This window comes from Columba livia, chromosome 4 (assembly GCF_036013475.1).
Source record: "Columba livia isolate bColLiv1 breed racing homer chromosome 4, bColLiv1.pat.W.v2, whole genome shotgun sequence".
Lineage (NCBI taxonomy): Eukaryota > Metazoa > Chordata > Aves > Columbiformes > Columbidae > Columba > Columba livia.
In genome coordinates this window covers 71,193,580-71,216,587 of record NC_088605.1, presented here as the reverse complement: position 1 = coordinate 71,216,587, position 23,008 = coordinate 71,193,580, and the positions used below count along the sequence as shown (strand labels likewise).

General features: G+C 36.3%; 1 protein-coding gene across 2 annotated transcripts in view; it reads left to right on the top strand.

Moving 5' to 3' along the window:
- Nucleotides 1-23,008, top strand: part of SEC24B (SEC24 homolog B, COPII coat complex component) — a 43,154-nt gene that overhangs the window by 4,708 nt on the left and 15,438 nt on the right. The window contains exons 2-11 of one of the 2 annotated variants that reach the window (XM_065062334.1): nt 473-1,180; nt 5,600-5,785; nt 11,135-11,239; nt 15,067-15,147; nt 16,931-17,112; nt 17,424-17,608; nt 19,247-19,349; nt 20,220-20,346; nt 20,961-21,070; nt 22,029-22,141. In XM_065062334.1, coding sequence (XP_064918406.1) covers nt 473-1,180; nt 5,600-5,785; nt 11,135-11,239; nt 15,067-15,147; nt 16,931-17,112; nt 17,424-17,608; nt 19,247-19,349; nt 20,220-20,346; nt 20,961-21,070; nt 22,029-22,141 — 1,900 coding nt within the window. The remainder of the gene's footprint in view (nt 1-472; nt 1,181-5,599; nt 5,786-11,134; nt 11,240-15,066; nt 15,148-16,930; nt 17,113-17,423; nt 17,609-19,246; nt 19,350-20,219; nt 20,347-20,960; nt 21,071-22,028; nt 22,142-23,008) is intronic. The other variant, XM_065062333.1, reaches the window with a different exon arrangement.

The window sequence follows — 23,008 nt, the reverse complement described above, 5'->3', positions numbered from 1 at the left end:
CAGCACTTTATCTTGATCACTGTATTGAGGATTTGTAAAGAAGAGTACCTACGTTTTTCTATATTGACATGTTGGTTTGACTGCAGCTTTTCATTTTCTGTATTAAGTCAGTGTCAAGGCGTATGGTTGTGTTCAGACACTTAAAAGCTTACTGTTGCTTGCTATGTGTTTAAATATTAACCTTCAAAAGTGTCTTAAAAATATTGAACGTACAAATGTGAAGTATACAATTTTGGCATAGAAGCAACTTTCAAAATGGAAGCAATCCATTTTTCTCTTATTTCTCTGTGCATTTGCAAATTACTTAAAATATTGTATTTTGCATGCGTTATACTTGGTTTGTTCTCTTTGTGCTGATGCAAATTGACCTCAAAAATAGTGACAGAAAACAAGAAGAAACCAGTTGTTTGTTAGAGTAAGTACTGAGTCCCTTGGCACCGTTAATATGTATGACATTTTCTCTTCATTTCAGGTCCTGTTCAGAGTCAGATGCAGTTCCCTTCTGGCTATGGCTCGCATCCTCCGAACTATAGTGCACCCTCAGGACACTATTCCCAAGTGCCCAATAAAGCTGCTGCGTCTTCACATTTGGATGATCAATATAGAGCCAGTTACTACCCTACTTACTATTCAGCACCAGCACAAAATGTTATGACCCCTTTGGTGGGCTCTAGTGTGTTGAATACACAGGAATCACAGCAGTTTTACAACAAAACTCCTCCACATACAGTGGGGTCAGCTGAAGGACCTATTCAAGGAGCAATATCACCTGCATCCTACTTGCATACAAGTGCTCAGCAGTCATATTCAGCATTTGGTAATCACTACAGCACTTCAGTCAGCTCTTCAGTTACATCTCAGGGATTTCCCCTTAATTCTGATCGCTACACCATGCCTGTGGTTTCTACTGCCCTGTATCCCAATGTTTCCTATCCTGCGGCTGCTGGCGGTGTGTATGGGCAGGCATTCACCTCTCAGAGCCTACCTGCTGTTGGACAATTCAAAGAGACAAATACATTTTCTAGCCAGAGTACATCAGTACCTCATTCACTTCAACAGCACGTTCCCATGGGATATAATTCAACATTATCAACCCCTCCGTCTGCTCAGTCTGCTCAAGACAACCTCAGCAGGCATCTCACTGGATCAGTTGCTAAAGTAAACAACCAAATAAATACAGGTATGGTATTACTTGAAGGGTAGTGAACTTCCAGATATGTCTGGGAAACATCGGGATTCATGTGCTTTTGGTGGTTTGTACTTGTTCACTATGTGAAATTCTATATCGTAATTTTGAATTATGTCCTTACTCATTTTTGAAGCTTGTATCATTTGGTTACCACAGTCCTTGCAGTCGTATCTAATGGTATCGCTGACGTGTTTCTAGGAAAAGATACAGAAAAAAAATGCTATATGGGGCATGGTGGTATTGTTTCGTTGTGTTTTGGTTTTGTTTTGGTTTTATTTTTAATGTAAATCGCCTTGGGAATTTTTTCATGCGGTTTTGAAGGAATGTTTTTAAGTTGGATGTAGCTTAAAAAAAGGAGTTGGATCTTGAAAATTACTTTGCTATTTCTTCTGCATCCTTGGAAAGTGTCTGAGTACAACACACAGGGAATTTAAAGAAATTATGAATTATTTGTAAGAAGGAATTTTTCTGAATATTTCATCTTCCCTGCTGTTCTCTGGGAAGGAAATGATGGTAGAAAACAGTTGCAGTCTCTTCTGTGCATAGTTTTTAGTGAAATTGCTTGGAAAAAAGATATAAGATATATGGAAATTCCTAAGTGTGCTTTCTGTGACTGTTCATGTAATGTCCTATTATTAGAGTGCCAGTAAGATAGTTTGCTGTCCTTGCTGCTGTGGTATGAAGGAAGACCCCTTACAATTCTTAAAATATAAATACGCAAATCTTAGAAAGACTGTCACTCAGGATACTCCTGCCTTAATGCATTTTTCAATAGAAGTTTTGTGCAGTCTGTGAACACCGAAAGCTCTCTATGATGAAAACGCAACATTCATTAAATAGAACACCATGTTTTGAATAAAATGCGTATGTTTAAATAGGACATATTCAGGCAACTTAGGCTGGCATAAGCTTTTCGGAAGTTGGTTTATTTCTGAATTGTTTTCTACTTGAATCAAAGAAGTTCTAAACATTGGACTTGTAACTGTATTTTTAAATAAACCAATTTGTGTAGGGCCTTGGAAAACGCCCAGAGGGCTAAATCTGTGACGATCAAACCCCTGAGCTGCTGTATGTCACGTACTGAGAATGTAGAACTCCAGTGAAATCTTTTTCTAAAACTTTGGCAGCCACTGTCTGAAATCACTGAAGTATTTTCAGTGAATCTTGCTGACATTTCACTAGAAGAAAATAAATCTATTTTAAAAGGCATCTTTTGCTGGAACTTGACTTGTTTTGATGAATAGCAGCCAGTGAGAATAATTTTCTTTGCTTTAGGAAGTATAAATTAAGTAGAATACAAATAATTATTTTGAGGTTTTTCTGGTTGCTGGTTTAAGGTAGTTTCATCTAGCAAAAATAACCTCTTCTAGTTTTAAATTCTGTATTTCAGCAGAACAGCGTTAGTATAAATCTGTGCAGAAATGATGTTATGCTGTGTAAATAACACACTTTGTATTATTTAGGCTTTTTGTCTTTCTAGGTCAGTAGTTTTCCTTAATGTTTTTTCCAGCTTGTTTCAGCTGGAATCACTGCATTCTGATTTTTTTGGTGCTTTCCAGTCAGTGTGGATGTCAGTCAGGATGCCCAAATTTTACTTGACTCCCCCTGCCTCCCTGAGGAGAGGGAGATGGAGAACTCCTGTGGGTGTACGGGGTGGGTTTCTTTGTTTCCTGGATCTTATCTACTGTCCTGAAATCATATGCAGTCTGCTTGAGCAGATGACACTTTAATTTCTTTATCTCATGCACATACTTCCCTTTATGACAGATCAGGATCTAAAGTCCTTGCTGCCCCAGTTCCATAGGAATGTAGGCTCTAATCCTTTAAATCTGCTAATATAGGTGAAGTTAGAAAACGGGGAAGGACTGCTGCCAAGATTAAGTCGGGGAAATGGGGTGCTGTTGAAAACCAACCTGCAGGGAGGTGGAAAAACTCTCAGGAGAAATTGCCTGCGGTGTTGAGGGCAGGAGGGAATCAAGGTTGCAGCTGTAGTGACTGCAAAGGGATGGTTCTATCTCTTCTGAAAACTTCGAGAAGATACTGTGGTGATACACTTCTAAACCATGACCTCTAGGTCTCAAGTTGGAAATCAAATAAAAGCTGTAAGTGGTAGTGTACAGGAAAAATGATTAATTACGCTGTTAATTTTCTCAGCTCTGCGTATTCTTTCTGTAACATATCTTTTAGCTGTAGATCTGTATAGGTATATGGCTTTTGTAACCAGGTGTTATACTTAATAATTTTTAGTGCAAGAGATGGTAGTCATTGAAAGGCAAGAGGGAAAAACTTCAGTGCATATTGAAGGTGAGAGAAGTGGAAGGTGAAAAATAAATAATACTATATCACTGAGATTGGGTTTTATATTTATTGCAGCCTGACAAAGCTCTTGGTTTCTCATTGCATCAATTGGTGGCAGTGTTGTGTGGTCTGATCAGGCTTGTCCTGGATTAGCAGATGGGAAACCTGTGCTCCAAACTGGTGTTCAGTCCAGCTTTGTCTTGAGCTAAAATAAGCCATCCTGAATTGATCAGTGCTTATATGACAGGTGGAATCTTGTTATTGACCAGAGGAAAAAAAAATTGATAGCATAATTACCATAACTGTAGATTGTCATTGACAATGCATATGTAATGATTAACTTCATCTGAGTGTTGCCTTTGGTTTTAGTTACTCAGGGCTTTTGAAAAATTTCCAGAGTCACCGAATAAAGTTTAACATGAAATTTTGCAGCTTTGAGCTTTGTACAAAGAAAAAATACCATGTTTTTTTTGCTTGGAGTTTAAAAATGTTTTCTTGCAATACAAGTAAAGGATCCATGTAATTTTGAAGGATTTTTAGTAATTTTTGCTTGAGAACATATACGAGTAATTGACAGGAAGGTATTACATCTTCAGGTAATCTGGGCATAAATTGGTTTTGGCTTTGAAGATGTGACCCTCTGACATGATGGCATTTAGCATGCTCTACAACAGTGCTTGATGCTGCAAGCATTGCTGTATTGATGTCAAGTGTGGAAAATCCCATAGCCCCATAAAACTCTTCTCTGCTACAAATCCTGGGCAAGCACATGAGTGCTGCAAAGGACTTCCCTTCTGTTGCATACCTTCCTTTGAAGAAGCTGAGGAGCTACCCTAACAAGAACGTTTCTTCTGACAGGTGTTGATGCTTCTGTGGGGAGTCTACAAGACATAATGTCTAGAAATAGAAGTTATAGCAAGTACATTTACAAGAAAATGCTGTGTATGTGTACTTTGGAGAAATACACATTTTAATTTAGATTTTAATCATACTTGCAAAAAAGCAGTATGTATGCTGAACTTCTTTTAAAACTGCATAATAAATAAAAGTTCCATTAAGAGCGTGAAAATGTATGCTATTAATTTAGTGCCAAAACTAGAAAAACGAAAGGATCATTTTAAGCTACCTCTTCTTCCCTCTCTAAAGGAAGCCTCACCTTCCACATAAAGTCCTTTCAGATATCAGCTCCATTATTTGAGGATAAGTTGAGGACTGTATGAGCTATGCTGCTGTATGTGCAGAGGAAGCAAAGTTAATATTACATGTTCATCCTCTAATGAATTCTGTAATTTAAATAAGTACTTTACAAATATAAACAATGACCTTTGTTCTTGCGTAATTTCTGTGTTTGTTTGTTGAGTATTATTGATCAAATAATTTCCTTTCTATTCTTATTTTTAACACTTTGGACTGACAGTATTTTAGAAAGGATTATCATGTGATGAATTTTTTCAACTTATAATCAAAGAGTGACCCTCTTAAAAGCTAACTTAGTTGAAGTTATATTGTCTTTATCTGATAGGAATTTCAACTGGACTGTGTTAAATCTCTCAAAACACTAGTCTGACATTTCAAAGTAGATTATATCTAGCCCAGATGTTTAAAACACATCAGAAGTGCAGAATACTTCGGGTTGACTGAAAGAGATTGCTTGGAGTATGGGCCTCCTAATTGAGTACCAAAATTGCAAAGTGCTGGCCCTTTGAGGGAGACAAAACACTGATAGGCTACACAGCTGACTTCTGGGTTTTCTGTCTGTGGGTGGAATATTGAGAGGGAATTATCCCACATGGACTGCATTCTTTTCTGGGAAGAGGAACCCTTGAAAGCATGGAGTTGGGATGGATCAAAAATGTGTTAATGTAGCTTCTGCTTAACCTGGGTCTTGTTAAATCATTCTTTTTATTGTTAGTTGTCAGAGCAATTTGATAATTTTAATGAAGTTTTAATATTATAGGTATTTAATTTAAAAACCAACCAGCTTTTCTATAGATGCTTATGTCTCTTTGAAGTATTGTTTTTGTATTTATTGTGAAATCAAATGCGATTGTTTGTGCTGTGTAATTGTCTGTGCAAATACAAAGCATTCCCGCCTTCTGCTTTTGTTTTCAGGTGGCGTTGATTCTCCACAGCCCATGCACTCTGTGAGCCAGAGCATTCCATTTACCAAGCCTGGTGCTGGAACACCCACTTCCTCTGCTGTGGTCTCATCAGTAAGGACACCTGTTTCAAGCCTTTCTTCACAGCCACGATCTTCACCCTCTGTTACGCAGTCACCAGAGTCGGCCCTTCAGGAAGGTACTAAAAGGGGATGGGAAGTTGCAGGACAGACTTCTGCCCTGTTCCACATGCACACATGAATGAATGCTGACAGCTTTGTTGCTGATCTGCTGTGTTTGTCTGACTGGAGTACCTCTCTTGCATCTCATCAGGCTCCCTTCGTGTTCTTGTTTTCTACCACCTTGGTTCTAGCTTCTCTTATCTCTTCTGTCTGATTTCCTTTGGCCATATGTCACCTTTGGCTTGCTTGTCTGGTCGGCAGCCTTACATGTCTGTTCCTCAAAAAGCCCTTCTTTTAATTTCTTATTCTTCTAAAAAGCTGATTGCTATCTTGGAAGAATGTCTTAAAAGTAGCTTTTGCAATTAGTCTGTATTGCAAAAGCAGCTGTAAACTAGCAATTTACTAGCACTGGGAAATGGAGCGAGTTTGAGTATTAAATTCAAACTAATAGAGTTGTTTTCTTATTTTTTAGCTGTAAGCTCCCCTGGAAAGTTGCTGTGAGAGTTCTTGTGGGAGGACAGAGGAATTCTTGTATAAGCTTCTTCCTAGTCTGATCTTAGTAGCCTCTTGGCAAAGAATCAGTTGGGTCTTGAGCCTTCTTCAGCCATGCTAATTCTGCCCTGATGTTTTGACTTGCCTCTTGACTGCTGTATGTTTCTGTATCTAGTATTCCTAATCTAATTTATTGTGCTGATTATTTTTTTCCTGTGTTTTGTCTTGATAGATTCAGAATTTTAAATTCTTATGGAAAAAGAACTCAGTGTGTGAGGTAGAAATAGGCATTAGTTTCATCTGTAAGAATGTGATATGTCTAGTCTTCGAAATAATTCTCAAAAGCATGGTGTGGGACAGTCACAGCATAGGTTTTTTTTTTTTATACTTAAATTTCAAATAAATGTCTAAATTTCCCCTTTTCCTCCATTTCCCCCTTTTTCTGTTGGAGTGGAGAATGTGAAGAAAATCTTGTCTGTGAATCAATTCGGTATATCTTACAGGCAGAAAGATAGAACTTTATAGCAATGGAGAATTATGTACAGTGTGCCATTTTAAAGAAATGATAAAGCAATTTTTGGAACTGTGCTTGGTCCTTGCCCAGTTTTATGGTTGATTTTGTTACTGGATAGGATTTACACAGTAGATGTGCTTGCTAGAACAAAACTGTTGCTTCATCTTCCAAATAAATCATGTAACTATGTTTCTAATGAGAAAAAAGGGGTTTAGCTGTTTACCTGTGCTTACTTTGATGTGCAATATATATGTTCTTGCAGTGATTCCGGTATAATGTGTGAACACTTGGTACATTAAATGCAGATCACTGCGATCAGTGCTGGACTTTTCACTAAGTTCAAATACTTCCGTATAAGTGAAGGTTAATGCAATAAGTGGCTGCATGAGCACGCTTCAAAACCAACAATATACCTATTTCAGGTATATATAGATAAGTAATCAGGAGTTTGCATTGTTCTGGTTGTATTTACATTAATACAATCAATAATAAATGCATGTACGTCATCACGTGTGTATGTTTCTATGCTTAGATGATATTTTGATGAGCATTAGAAGACTTCAAACTCTCTTCATTTAGTTTTGTTTGAAGACTCAGAAATACTTAATGTACTCTCGCAATACCTTTTTATCAATGATTAAGTGCAATAACATTATTTGTAGAAATTAATCTACTGAAAAAACAGAACACATCTACTGAGCATCTGTCTGGTTTGTTAGAATTCCAAGTGTGTTTCTCATGTGGAGATTAAACGAACTGACTTTTTTTCTTCTTACAGAGTAGTGTTGCCTACATGAAAGCATTCTGGAAAACTGATCTGAATTAATATTTAAAGTGGATTTAATTGTTTTAAGCTTCCATGTGGTCATTCCTGTACAGAATTAAAATATTCTAATTGTTTACTTGGCTGAGTTCTAAGAGTACAAAAAGCTTGAAATGTTTTAAGGCCTATTTAATCTTACGTAAATATCTGTACGAATTTAAAGCAGGTAAACTAATTTACTTGAAAGTGGCATCCTGGAGCTGAACTTGGGAAATGTGTGTCCTGTCTGGATGTTATTTGTAGGTTTCCTTAGTTATGTTGATGAGAGGAGCTGATGAGTAAATGAAAGTAATTTAAAGCAAGGAGTTTAAGAATGGAGAAGAGGAAGGTTCGTTTTGTGAGAACTACTATTTGTAATATTAAGATCTTATTGCCATAGTAAATTCCTTGAAAATATTAGGGTTATGAGTAGAAAGCCACTTAAAGAACTTCAGAATATAGTTTATTTTTGCATGTGGTTGTTTTATTTTCACTTTTGGTGGGGTCTCTGTTGTGAAACTTAAAACTTAAGAGTGTACATTTTATGTGGTTTCAGTTTTAAAGTCTTTAATGGTAAGGGTGTTTGTACTTAAAACACCTAAATAGTTGGTTTATTTCATAGGTAAATGAGTTCTTATCCCAGTTTATCCTTTTGTGTTCTCCCACCTACATCTTCTAGCTGTCTGTAAAATATAGTGGGATAAAGCCTTAGAGTGTGATACTGTATTTCAGATACACTGGGAGCAAGATTTAGAAATTTCCACTCCAATAAATTTGTGTCAATTTAAATTACATGGTTGCACCTTAAGCCACACCTATGAAGTAATCTCACTCAAATACTGATTTCAAAATAAGCTTTTTGCAGTTCTCAGAATAGGAGATTTTAACATTATTAACAATTCTGTAAAAGATACTAAGCAGCACTGAATTTTTGCAAAAGAAATCGTGATGAAGCACATGGTAGCACTTGGAGCTGCTGTCTTCAGCCACCTATTTCTGCCTCTCAGTTGCTTTTTCCCCTGTGCTGGCCTATTGGTGGCATTGCTGGGCAGTGAACCTGAAGTGGGGGCTTTTCCACCTGAGAATGACTTTTTAAGTTAGATTATTTTTCAGCCAGGTCAGTTCTCAAGATTGATTTTTGTGCCTGGACAGTTACGCTAGCACAGGAGTATCCTGAAGGCAGAAATTTGAAGTACTGCTGACAATTAAAATAAAATTCTTCACAAACTCACAAGGCTGGTAAGAGTCAAACCAGCCCTGCTTCCAGAGGATTCGTAGTGACATAGTTCATGGTACTCAACTTTTCTGTCACTAGCATATTTTTTAATCTTTTTTTTTTTTTTTTAAATATATTATTTCTCAACACATACATCTATTATGTATGTGACCGGTGACTGGAAAAGGGGAGAGTTTAGCAGTAAAAGTTTTTGTTTTCCAAAAAACATTCCAAAGACTTTCAAAGTAGCATTAGTAGGATGACTAATTCAGTCTTTTTGTCTCACCTGCCCATGCTTGCAATTTTTGCATTGGCATGCCCATTCCAGGTAGATTTACTTCCTTTCTGTATACATTAAATTTTTAGTCTGCCTTTGCACTCTGACACTGTGCTCATTTTCTTGTACTTTAGCTTTCTGTGTTACAGTCCATCTCTGGTCATCCTGACCTTTTTTCCCTTTTACTTGCACGTTAATTAATTTAGGTTGTTTTTCTCCTTGACAGTGATGCAGTTGTTCTGTCTTATTCCACAGTAACTCTCCCAGGCTTGAGAAAAGACGTAGTCTCCTTGGCTGTAGTTTGGTTTTGCACAGGGAATTATTTTCTTGTATCCTCCTTATCAAGAGCATCCAATAGCCTTCATAAAAGATGGGACTGTGAATCACCTGAGCTGATCCCGTGTTTTAGCAGTATAGAGAAACAGAAGTGTTGTAGCTCCTCAGCTGCACTTGAGTTGATTTTTGCCTTCATCATTGTAACTACTTGTGTTGTGGAGAAATTCGATTGTGGGAGTGTTAATGCACTAGATAAAGTGAAATATTGTTAGTCTCGTCCAAACCTCTGTATGGAAGTTCAGCTTCTCAGGAATGTTGTTTTGCTCTATTTTCTTTTCCATTGTTTGAATAGATACTTTTCACCTCGATTCTGTTGTTTTTTCTTAAGTGAAATTGAAGTGGTCCTCCTGTGTTCATTTGTTAACCCTGTTTAAAAAAGCCATGTAACAGCATTTTTAGCCCATAGTTCAGTTAAAATAAAGGTTGATGTAGTTGATTTGAGTTGTGGATGGGGGGATTATTAATTACCATGGTGGTTTCAGATTATGTGTAACATGCAACACTTTCGTAGTGATATGTAGTGTTAAAATAAAGAACACTACTGTAATGGTGCCATAGTGCTTCTACAGGGGAAAATAATCCCAGACCTTAAAGAGTGTGAAAAAATTAGAACTTTTGAAGAATTAGGATATTTTCTTGCCATAGCAATCCATTGGATTGCTAAGAGAGAAACAATGGTCTCTTTTATCTGTTTAGGATGTGTGTGCCTGACTACAAGCATATTTAAAAATCCTTGTTAACTGTGCCCCGTGACAAGAGAAACTTTAAAGGTTTCTTGGAGGTGCTGAAATTGCATCAGTGATGAGTAATGTAGGAGAGTGATTATAAGCCATTGCTGCATGCTTTACTGTTTTAAATTAAATGGTGTATGTATGTGCTGCTTTTGTGTACTGTTTGCATATGTTTAGATATTGAAAAGAAACAGAAGAAAACAAAACCAGAACAAACAAACAACAAAGAAGCAGCAACAAAGAAACTTGCTACCAAAATAAACTACTTCCAAAAAACCTTATAGATTATGGTTTGGAGGTGACTGTGGTAACAGTTGCTGTCACCAGATCTTAAAAGTGGATAGTGTATTTAGATGCTTAAATATGGGTCTACAAGCCTGAATTTTTAAGCAGTAATTTAGAATAATGCTAATCAAGTTTTCAGGTTTACCTAGCTTAAATTTCCCTGACTGTTGCTGAGGTATATGATTGTGCATGTTGTAGCAGCAGTGTATTTCATTAATTCCTAACAGTGTTCAGAATTACAACATGAATAATTGCTGCCTTAAAAGGAGTGGGTATGCCAAGAAAAAGTTTAATGTCAATGTTTTCATAACACTGTTTGAATTTCTCTGGGAAAGAACTCATTTATATATATTAACTTATCAAAATATCCTACTGGACAAACTCAAATACACATATGGAAATTCTGTGTGTGTTTAACTTCCTGATACACATGCGCACATGTGCACACACACATATAAAATTTGCTGCTAACTTCCATGTGCTACTAATACTTTGCTAAACTAGCCCACTAAAAACTGCTTCAGTTGTACTGCTCATATAGTTCCTATATGAACTATAGTTCTGTAGTCTAGGGTTGTAGATTTAACTATTTGCATGTTGGGATTTTCTCTGGAACAGCTAATTTCTCTCACTTTTAATGCAATGATTTGTGACTTTTGTTTCGCATCTTTCCTGTCTGTCTGACTTTTATGTTTGTGCTTTCCACTTCACAGGCATGCAGTATGGTGGATATGTTAATAACCAAGCTAGCTCTGCACCAGCTCCCTTGTCATCAAGTTCAGATGATGAGGAAGAGGATGAGGAGGATGAGGAAGCAGGTTGGCTTTAGCTTTACACTAGTGTCTTGTTCTCTTCCTACTCAAGTTTTGTTCCATATTTCCATCCCCTGAAACTTTTTTTTTCTTTAAGACAAAACATCACTCAGACTTATCATGTATTAAGTTAACTAGAAATTTCCCAGATGTTATTAGTATAGTAAACACAAGGGAGTTCAGTAGTGGTCAGATTTTATGTATCTAACAAAGTAATATTCACAACTTTTGAGACCCCATATTTTTAATATTTTAATTTGCAGTAGGTTTTAAACTCTTACCTGAAGATAACTAGCTCTAGAAGTTACTAGATGCCATTAGTATTGTTACGTTAAACAGTGTTTAATTTGTTTCCCATTGTATGTATAGGGAAGTCTTACAATTCAGGTAGTAAATATTGAAAGGTAAGAAGTGTGCTTTTTAAGGCGGTAAATTAATTTGTGCTGCTTTTTTTTTCCTCCTACTAAGGTACGTGTCTGTGGTCTGGCACATCGGTTCCGTTTTAACATGCTCACTTTGTAGGCAACTTTAAAAGGTTTTTTAGGTTTTATTTTTAAGAAGTAGTTTGTGCTGCTTGGTTGAAGTGTTACATTCTTGGTTGCAAGGATTCTGCCTCTTTTTGGTCAGAATTGCCTGATTTCTCACCACCTTAGTTTCTTGGGTGGTAACTTCTTACTTAAAAGTCTTTCAATCTATATAGGAGTGGTAACAATATTAAAAGCTTTTTGAGATTAAACATTAGACTTCTACCCTTGTTGACGGATGGAAGTAATAGTAGCGCATGCCTTGTGCTGATGTAGTACTCCCATTTGTGTGTGCTGGCTTTGAGTATTAATTTGGTTTAGTAAACTTCTGTAACTTTTCTTTTAAGCTTATGATTCATATTGTAACTAGGCAGGAAAAAATGGCGTCATATAATTCTGAGTGCTATTAATATAATTAAATCGTAAAATTAGAGTACTGTGAAAATAGCTTATTGTGCCTTTGACGATACCGTGAAGAATGGAGCAAAACAATTACGACATCCAGGTCATAATTAAGTGTGATGGGCTCACATTATCAATTTGAGTAATATTGATTCAATTGTTATGCTGAATTATTAGCAAAACATTAAAAGAAAATAGTTGCTGTTGTCCTCTTTCCAAGGAGAAAGGCATTTTCAGCCAAAGATACTTGTCATTGTTCCAGCCAGAGAAGGACAATATTTGGAGGGTTCAATACTATCAATACAAGTGATGTGAGTAGACCACCCTGAGTAGAGCGCAAGTATTAGGATACTTGGTATAGCCTCTGTCATTCTTGCTATTTCAAATTATTGGTTCACTTTTTTACTTTCTCACCCTTTGTGTGATAACACATTCGATCTTTTAACAGGCTTGAGTATTAGTATTAAATTACACACAGTGACTCTTTAATAACTCCTATTTTAAATCTATGGATACTTCCTAATTTTACATAACATGGGGGTTTTTTTGTTTTTTTTCTAATGCTATGAGTCTACTTAGACTTTACCAGCTAGAAGACAATTCCACTTTGGGATATAAAGTTTGCTTTGGCTGTTTTCATGCAGCTGCTCATTGAACTCTGCTTTTTAAAGAGTAGGCTAGAAGAGCCAGAGCATTTTGTATGTCAGAACTTTTTTCTATGTTCCCCACCATCTTTCTCTCTCAAGTTCTGTACTTCGCTAAAGTCTGTAGCCTTTGAGCTATCATTGTATTTAAATTTATCTTATGCAAAAGAAAGGGCACGCAGGTTCAATACATAGGCTGTGTGATTGATAAGCTTCCTGTTCTGTGCCCTGTCACCAGGGGTTAATGTAAATCCTAAAGTGATCCTGTAGATAGGCTGTGCCAGTGGTTTTATGAAAAATAGGTGTTGGACACCCGGCTGCTTTTGTTTGTGTAGCTTCTCAATTTGTCACTCTCACCTGTTAGATCTTTAACTATGTTGCAAAAGAGTTCTTGAAAACTCTGAAAGCAAAAGTTATATTGCTAAAATAATTACATAACAGTAAAAGCATGTTATAAGTGTTACTTTTGTTCAAGCAGTGTTTTCTAATTTGTTTGTTTGTTTGTTTATAAAACATTTTTTCCTGTTGTCTTAATGTGTTCTCTGATCTGGTGCTTATTATACTAAAGTAAACTCTGACAGCTCTTGTAGCTTAATTTAAGCATAGGAAAACTGTTGTTTAATTATGTGTAAGTTCTTGTCGTTTTTTTTGAGGGAGAATCTGAGAGATTTCCATGGTGCACATGACCATCTTAGAGATCAAAGTGCCTTTTGGTCTGCGGGAAACTGTACAACTTGCTAGTTTTGACTTAGCTGCTTGTTTTCCAGTGGAGAGTAGAACGGGGAACATCGTAATTCTTGTAGGTATTGAGACTCTGAAAGTTCTCAAGAATATGTTACATCTGAAAGTTCTTTAGAAGCAAAGACCTTAAGTGCAAGGTCTTCACTAAGTATGTGAGATACTCAGTAATGTCAGAAATTATGCATACTTTTTTTGGTAGTAGAAATATGACTGAGTGGCATTATTTTTACTTACAGCATGCTTTTAAAGTACATTATTTCATGTATTTGTCGAATTAGTTTCTCTTACCTTTTCCAGCAGAGCTTGGGAAGCATATAATGTTTCACTGTATCGTTGATATCTTCCTAATGAAAAGAGCAACATCATTTTGTATGAAATTTTATTATAGGTGGATTTAGTTTTATTAATACAGTTTACTGTGAGAAAAACTTTAAAGAGTGACATAGTAGTAAAAACAAAGCTTGGACTAGTGTCTTACTTGTTCACAACTGTGCGTATATCCTGTTGGTATTTTTTTGAAATGCGGAACTAACTTCTGATCAGAGAGAAGAAAAACTTCTTGAACATTCATAAATCTTGATCTTGTTGACCTAATAAAAGTATATCTGGGCTTTTCTGTAGTAGGACTTACCAGACATTTGAATCAGTGTTCCTGCTCAGGGAACAAAATAATGAACTATTTTTCCTTCAGTTTCTAGAATAGAAAGATAAAGTTTGTTAAGAAAAGAAATCTTGCAGTTACGTTGTTTAATAAACTTCAGAAAAACACAGGGAAATTTACAGTGAAAAACAATCTGAAAACTAATGTTGTATGAGTTCCACTGTTAATATATTATTTAAAATAAAATCTATTGTTTTTTTTTAAATAGTTTTTCTGTTTCTTAGCTGAAAGCTTTAAAGGCAAAATGCTCAAAAATAATCTATAGAGTCATGATGTTGCCATGGTATTGATGTGTCCCAAATTTCAGTGATGTTACGTTTCCATATGTAGGAGACTCTACTTGGAAATCTCAATTGAAAGAGGATCAAATCTCAAATGTTCCACCATGGAAGTTTTTGCTTTAAGTACTTTCAGCTTCACAATGGGACGTGTGACCACTGTGGATCCTTCTGAGTAGCGCAGTGTCGGTGAAGGAAGTCACAGTAGAGACTCTGTTAAAAATGTATATTGCTTCAGTTGCTGTAGTCTGGGAAGAACTTCTAGTTTAATAGGAAATTATTGTATTTCAAGAAACAACCTTTTTCATTGTTTTTGTCCATTTCTCATCTCTCTTTTGCTGTTTGTTTGGCATGTGCTTGTTTGTTTGTTCTTTAATATCATGTTGATTGTTTATCTCTTCCTCCCCCTCCTCTTTGCAGTGGTAATAACTTGCAATTCATAGGGCTCAAGTGGTCTTTTTTTCCCCCAGGATTTTTCTTGACAGTTTCTTACCAAAGTTTTTAGAAAATAATGTCAGCCTCTCATTTCTCAAAAATTTGCCATTTCTGAAGCACCTAACTTTAAATATTTTTTCTCCCCCAGCAATTGATAGTTCCTCTACTACAAGCAGTGCCTCTCCTGTTCTGAACAATTACGATGCCCTGGAAGGAGGTGGCTATCCAGGTAAGCAATTTATTGTGTTAACTCTGAATTATTCATTTAAAGATTTAAATGTTTACTGTTTGGTGGTTGTTTTTTTTTCCCTATTTCTGGTTTTGTTAATTGTTAATTAAAAACTAAGTGAAAGGAAATACCTATGTACAGATTGGGGAAAATTATCAGAGAGAACATACCTCACTTTTTAATCACGTTTTGCGGTTTTAACGCTGAAGTTTGAGTAACCATTTATTAAAACTTCCTTGTATCATAAATCATACTTTCCCTCGTAAGGTTAAAGGCAGTGCTGAAATCATTCTCTCTGTGGAACAGGCTGCTTTCTCTAGGCTATACTGTGTGCCTGGTTGTGTTGACATTAATAGCTGATAATAGCTGACACACCACTGAAGTTTTGAGAGACCAACAATAGTCAGTTTGCAGAGATGCTTGGTTCAGGTTATTTTCTTCTTCTGTTTTTCTTCATTTAAAATGGCTGCTATTTTGCTTATTTTCGTCTCTAAAAATGTCTGCAGTGTCAGGTTTGTTCTAAATAAACCTACTAGCAGACTACCTCCATTTTGAAATCTGTAGAGTTGTTATATCAAGACCAGGTGGAAAAGATGCTCTTCAATGTAGGTATGTTAGCCAGTATTTAAAATTATAATTGGATTAATTGGGGGATGCTCCCCCTCTGGCTCTTTCATTGTTCTGGCCCATGAGGATGCCACAGTAGTTTGATGGGTTCCTGAGTAAACGTCAAGTGAAAAACCAGTATTGCTGTCCACATAGGATCCAGCTGTAAGGTGAACAGAGACATGGCTGCATGATTACAAATTCTCATTTCTCAGCTAATAACTAACCACTTTGGTTTTGCTGAAGGCGTATTCTTAAAAATAACTTGTTCCTCTTCCTTTCCTTAGAGATTAACAAAATCAACTTTCTTCACATTTCTTAGATCTGTTTTGGTTTTTGTTGTTTTGGTTTTGGGGGTTTTTTTGTTTGTTTGGGGGTTTATTTGTTGTTTGTTTTTGTTTGTGTGAGGTTTGTTTCATTTGGTTTGGTTTTCTTTCTCCATTTCTTTTGGAGTGTTCATGCCAAACATAGCTTCTTGTCAGTTGTTTTCTTGAGCGGTTGGTTTCTTTGCCCGGCACTTTTCCTGGTGGATTTTACCAAGCTTAAGTTCTTCTGAAATTTAGCTCACATTTGTAGATATTTCTAAAGAGTAGTTTTGTCTCTTTACAATCGTTTTCTATTAATTTAGGTCTGTGTGTTACTTTCAATTCAGACTTCAAAAACAGTGGGACCGAACTGTGCTGCAGGGATATACAGGAGGGCCTTGCGTTACTTCAGGAAGAGCTCTGTGTCTACATTTAGAGACTAGTTCTCTTGTCTTAGCCTTATGTTTTAAAAGTATTTATAAGTGGTAGAGGAGAGACTAAGCATGAATGGTTTCTTTTGCCATTTCTATCAAGTGCGAATCTCGGAATAAAATGTGGTTCTAAGGGGGGTTTGTTTATTTATTTATTCTAATTCAGTTGAAATACTGAAAGTTGCATTTTCTTCTGTAAAAAGAGTATTTTGTCAGTAGTTACACAAGTCTACAGTTATCTTCCTATGTATACTGCCTTTATCAGCATAATTGCAGTAGTAGTCCTTGCTAATTTATCCGGTCAGTGCACATAACTTGACGGATAATGCAAAAACTTATAAAAGAAAAAATTGTTTGTTAAGCATTTAGGTGAGTACATTTAAACTAAGAAAGAAATAGTAACTATGTTCAATACCTGTGGGATTTCTTTTGTCCTTCCAGAGACACGTTCTGTGACCAGCAGCCCAGTTCCTTCTCCATCAGTCCCCCAAACATCAAAAGCTTCTAAGCCCTTTGGTTATGGGTACCCAACACTGCAGCCCGGCTACCAAAATGCAACACCACCTGCTCCTGTGCAGCCCAGTAACCCAGGACACCATCCTGGGTTTCAGCATTATCCACAGGTTTGGATTGTCAGCCTTTCTAGTAACTTGTTTTCTTTTGCATGGAAATTAATATGTATGATTTTCTATGTTGATTTGTATCATGAAATTGAATCTTGTCCAATGATATTTGGAAGATATGTCACATTTGTCTTAACTTTTTAAAATTTCTGCCATACAACTCTTCTCTTGTTTGTTTGGATTTGTTACTAAGTACTGCTGTATTGTTTTTTAATACGTGTCTGGAAGAATCAGGATTACAAAAAGATTGAAGGTGGTTGTTTAAACATGACTGTGTGTTTACCTATTTGCAATGCTCTTACCTTTTTCAGCAATACCCAGGTGTGAACCAGCTGTCCTCTTCCTTGGGAGGGTTAAGCCTACAGCATTCTCAGCAGCCAGAAAGCTTGAGACCAGTAAACCTTACACAAGATAGAAATATTTTGCCTGTATCTTCAGTTCCAGCACCTGTGCCTAACTTGAATTCTGATCTTAGGAAATTAAACTGCAGCCCAGAGTAAGTGCACTGTGTCAAGAAGAGCGTCTTGCATTTTTTACTGACTAATAATGATTTAAAGTGTCAAAAAATGTCTGAACTGACTCCTTACCTTAAATGATGAGCTAGTATAACCCCTTTCACTTGAAAACATGTTTATTCTCTGCATTCTTACACAAATATTGAAACTGTCCTACCATCAGAATACATTATATATGCAGCGTGAGTGCAGCTCACTTATTAAAACATTAAGAAACCTGTTTAATATTTGCCTTTTTTTATAGATCTAAGAAACCCAAATCTATTAATAAACACCTTAATGTTACGCAGTACGTTTCATAGAATATTTTTGTAATATTGCATAGGATTTTTTCCAGAGAATTATGATGATCATGCCTAAATACATTGAATAAACTGTGAGTATATTTTACTGTGGTAATCCTGCAATCATGATGCATCCGTTCACCTCTGATTAACATTAAGTAGTGTTATCTGCTATCCCAAGTCAGGTGTAGCTAAGTAAATGGAAATTGCTCTTCCAAAATATCTAAATTCTAATTCAAACCCAAATTTTGTTCATTGCCTCAAATTAACAATGCATGGTCCTACGAGAAAACAAAAATCGGAAAACTGAGGGTCTTGAAATCACTCTTGGGTGGGGAATGCTTTGGACAGCACTATCAGTGCATTGGGGTGTTTGACTGCCCTTTATTTAGCTTTAAGTCCATCCTTCACTTTATCACAGTATCACAGTATGTTTGGGATTGGAAGGGACCTCAAAAGATCATCTAGTCCAATCCCCCTGCTGGAGCAGGAACGCCTAGGTGAGGTCGCACAGGAACATGTCCAGGCGGGTTTGAATGTCTCCAGGGAAGGAGACTCCACAACCTCCATGGGCAGCCTGGGCCAGGCTCTGGCACCCTCACTGAGAAGTTTTTTCTCAAATTTAAGCGGAACCTCTTGTGTTCCAGTTTATACCCATTACCCCTTGTCCTATCATTGCTTGCCACCGAGAAGAGCCTGGCTCCATCCTCATGGCACTCACCCTTTATATATTTATAAACATTAATGAGGTCCCCCCTTAGTCTCCTCTTCTCCAAACTAAAGAGCCCCAGCTCCCTCAGCCTTTCTTCATAAGGGAGATGCTCCACTCCCTTAATCATCTTGGTTGCCCTACGCTGGACCCTCTCCAGCAGTTCCCTGTCCTTCTTGAACTTGAACTTTACATACTCAGAAGAAAATATTTTGACTCTCTTGGTATTTTCTACTGTTTTCTTATATAGATACTGCTTTCTGAGAACTAGCAAATGCTGTACTCCTTCTTCAGTTCCTTCCTGCAAAAAAATCTTTATAGTGAATAAAAAATACAACATTTTACATTGAGCATTGTAACTAAAGCAGTTTTATTTCTTCAATGCAAGTATGGTTTTGTATACTTGCATTGCTGAGCTATTAAATTGGGGAGTGTGGGGGGGTATTTTTGTTTGTTTATTTAGGAAGCTGTTTTTAATCTCTGCATTAATTTTCTTTCTTATATCAGCTTTGTAAAACATAGAATTTCTTAAATTTCAAATTTTTTTACAATCAGGTGGCAACTCAACGTTTTTAATGTTTTTTTTAACGTTTCTTTGTCACCATGATGTTTTTATTTTCTTACAGCTCGTTTCGATGTACATTGACAAATATTCCACAGACACAGGCTTTGTTAAACAAAGCTAAGCTTCCCTTGGGTTTGTTGCTACATCCCTTCAGAGACCTGACGGTAAAGCAGCTTACTTTTTTATTTTAGTATATATATTTAATAGACACATTTGTCCTATTTTTGTTCAAACAATAAAATACACTGCAGTCTAAGTCCTAAATTTAACAGAAGTAGCAAAAAAAAAATTGTTACTTATGGAGGAGGAAAGGGAAAGAGCCTTGAAATTGCTACTTCATTGGAATTCCTAAGGGAAAAACTTCAGACAGGTCCTTCAAAATGTTTTCCTTATTGTTGGAAATCTGTTTGGCCGTGTTCTGTGGGGCTCTGAATTTACCCCTCTGCGTGTTGGGTTCAGAACTGTCAGAAACCACTTGAAAAGGTGTTTACAGTGCCCTCTTGAAGCAAGATGCTCATCTTGATTGTATTACTGGCATGATAAATGCTGGCAATAGAAGTTAAACACAATGTAGGGCTGAACCTGTGTTCGAAACTGTTAAGCAACTCTTTTCCATCTAATACATTTATGTAAAAGGTGACTAGCTTGTAGGACTTATATAACGTGTGCTCTTTGTGTAAGATTTGCTGTCTATCATATTTAGTCACTCAAGGTTGTCCTTTCGTAATTCCTCCTACCGTAGTAGCTGTGTTACTGTCGCTATGTAATTTAAAGTAATTTCATTAAAATCTTATGACACCTTTGATTTGTGATATTGGATTCAGACAATAATTAAATATTTCTTCTGGTTGTAAAGAGGAGGATATTTTTAATAGGCATCTTTATTACTCTGTTTGAAAATTAGCTAAAAAGATCAAGGGCAAGTTGATAGAATATCTAGTCTCATGAAGCTTTCATATGCTGTACTGCACAGTAATGTTTTCCATGAAATGTATTACGTACGTTTGTTACAGCTTTCCATTGTTTGTTTTTAGCAATTACCAGTAATAACATCAAGCACAATAGTGAGATGCAGATCCTGCAGGACATACATCAACCCTTTTGTTTCTTTTATTGATCAAAGGAGGTGGAAATGCAATCTGTGCTATAGAGTTAATGACGGTAAGTTTTTGCAGTAGGAGGTTCCTGCATTCATAGAACTTCTTTCAAGTATTTGTATCGTATCAGTCCATGGGATAATTTAAATTATAATGTTGATTAAATGACAGTGTTCTTAAGATGTTTCTTAAAACCTCTGGATCGTAAGTCAGATGTGCTGTGCGTTTCCTGCAGCAAAACATTGTTTTGTAGTTTTCTGGGAGATGAAAAAATGTAATCGTATTATCCTGCTTACTTGTATAATGAAATCAACTCACTCCATTGACTGCTGCTGCAGTATGCAAATGGAGCATGATGACAGCTCATAGTGTCTGCAATCCAGGCCAGAGGGTATGGGAAACAATATAGGTTGAAGGTGATTGTTCTGAAACGCTCTTATTTGCATTAGTGTTTTAAAGTTGGGAATATATTGCTGTTTGAAATAAACCTTCTTTTGTTTCCAGTTATTTAACTCGATGTTGCTTGGGATACTTGAAATATTCCTTTGTTTTATATATCCTTAATGTGAATTTTTTTCTGCTGTTAGTGATAATTGAAATGTGTCTGCATTAGTTTGCTTGTAGCTGTCGTAATGGTTTTTATTTGCTGACAAATGTATATTTTGTTTTTTCTTACAGTTCCTGAAGAATTTATGTATAATCCTCTGACACGATCTTACGGAGAGCCTCACAAGCGGCCAGAGGTCCAGAATTCTACAGTGGAATTCATTGCTTCCTCAGACTATATGGTAAAAAAAGTTTTCAATGGTAACTTCAACAGCAATTGCATGTTAATATAAATGCCTTTGAAATTAACATTAGATATTGCTCCAGTGGTGTGTATTAATTTTGCTGTAGAAGTCCTCTTAACACCAAAGAATAGCTAAAATTTGTATTTATTTGGAATTTTGGCAAACGTAGATAATCAGAGGCTTGTCACTTAAAGGCAGTTACAATGTGTGTAGTCATCCAGTGTAGTTTAATGTAGCAAAGTCTGGTTTAAGTCTGATGCAGTGTGGTTTCTGGGTTTCTCCCTCATTTTGAAGGGGTTTTGAAGGAACAGTAATGAATTAATGAGAGAATTAAATGGGGTTCAAATTTTTAGTTAGTAATTGTAACCATGACGCTTCTAACTAGGAGTCAGCCTGCAACTGCTGTGATAATAGTCTTGTCTCCAAAAAAGATAGACGAGACCTGGGAAAAGGCCCTGTTCGTAATGTCATTATTAACAACAGCAAGAATAAATTGTTCTCTTGTCTTTGAATTGAAACATTGTGGCCAAGACATTTGACAATTAATGAAACCAGCTTGTTATAGTTGGGAAAATGATCTAGGCAGAATATTTTAATGCCATTTAATGGATCGAATTGTCCACATACTGAAAGAACAGTCATATTTTGAAGAGCGAATTCCATATCTGCCATCAAAGAGTCATGTTTGAGTTGACTGTTGGAAGTAGAGACTAAAATATGCAATTCCTGTTCTGAAGCATAACACTGTACAAATGGGAATTAATAACCACTGGGAAGTGTGTTTGTCTATCAACATGACTCTTGGTTAAGAAATCGGTTTTATTGCATAATGTATATTCTGCATTTTTCTACGTATTCCCTTTTCCCACTGCCCTTTCTAATGATGAATCATTTTTAACATTTCTTTAAATATGATTTTTGAACATTTTTTTTATTTTTATTTTTCACTTTGTAGCTTCGTCCTCCTCAGCCTGCGGTATATTTATTTGTTTTAGATGTGTCTCATAATGCAGTGGAGGCTGGATATTTGACAATACTGTGCCAGTCATTGCTGGAAAACCTAGACAAGTAAGAATATAATTAACCTTTTCAAATTAGCTAATGTGTTATTATGAACAATACTGACCTACAGTTTTGCAGAAGACTTGCATAGTGTTTAAACATTCTGTCTCCAAAAGAAAAACCAACCCCCCCCAAATAAATTAAAAAATTCAGCTGTTGAAGCAATTTACATATTGAGAGCTATTTCCCTGCATGTGATTAAAGGTGTAATACTTTACTTACTTATTTATCTATAAAGAATATTTAGCTGTAACTTCTAACAACATATCTATAAAGGGTGCTTCCCCCTGCCAAGATCAACAAAAATAATTAAATTAGAGAAATTAAATTGGCTGCTTTTTGTGCTGATCAGTTGAGGTGCTGTATAGTGGATGTTGTAACCACTACTATGAGGCTGCCCAGCTGAATTGTGTTGTCAGTTTGGCTTTTTTAGATCACAGCTACTCAGATTTGACTGTGCTGCTTTCTGTCCTTATTTTTGCACTGGGATAGCATGGATGGGATTGGTGGTGGCACTATGTTCATATCTTTGGAAAGCCAATATGCATCCTGTAAAGGCCTCGCTCTGAGAATAGTTTTCTACGGGTTTTTCTTGGGAAACTTGATTTTAAATTCTGATAGATAACAATGTGTGCAGTAAAATTCTTCACATAACATTTATTGGTTTAGTCTTTCTTTGTTCAGATCTTTACAGGTATTTTGTTCAGAGTCTTAGAAACATGCTAAATTGGTTTAGGAAAATTCATAAAATCCCGTGCAAAGTCTGTAGAAAAATCAGTACATCCAGTTAATTTATATACCCAGATGGTAAAAACAGTATTTGCCTCTGTTGCTTTTGTTCACCATCATGGTGTTCAGCATTTGATGGTGTTT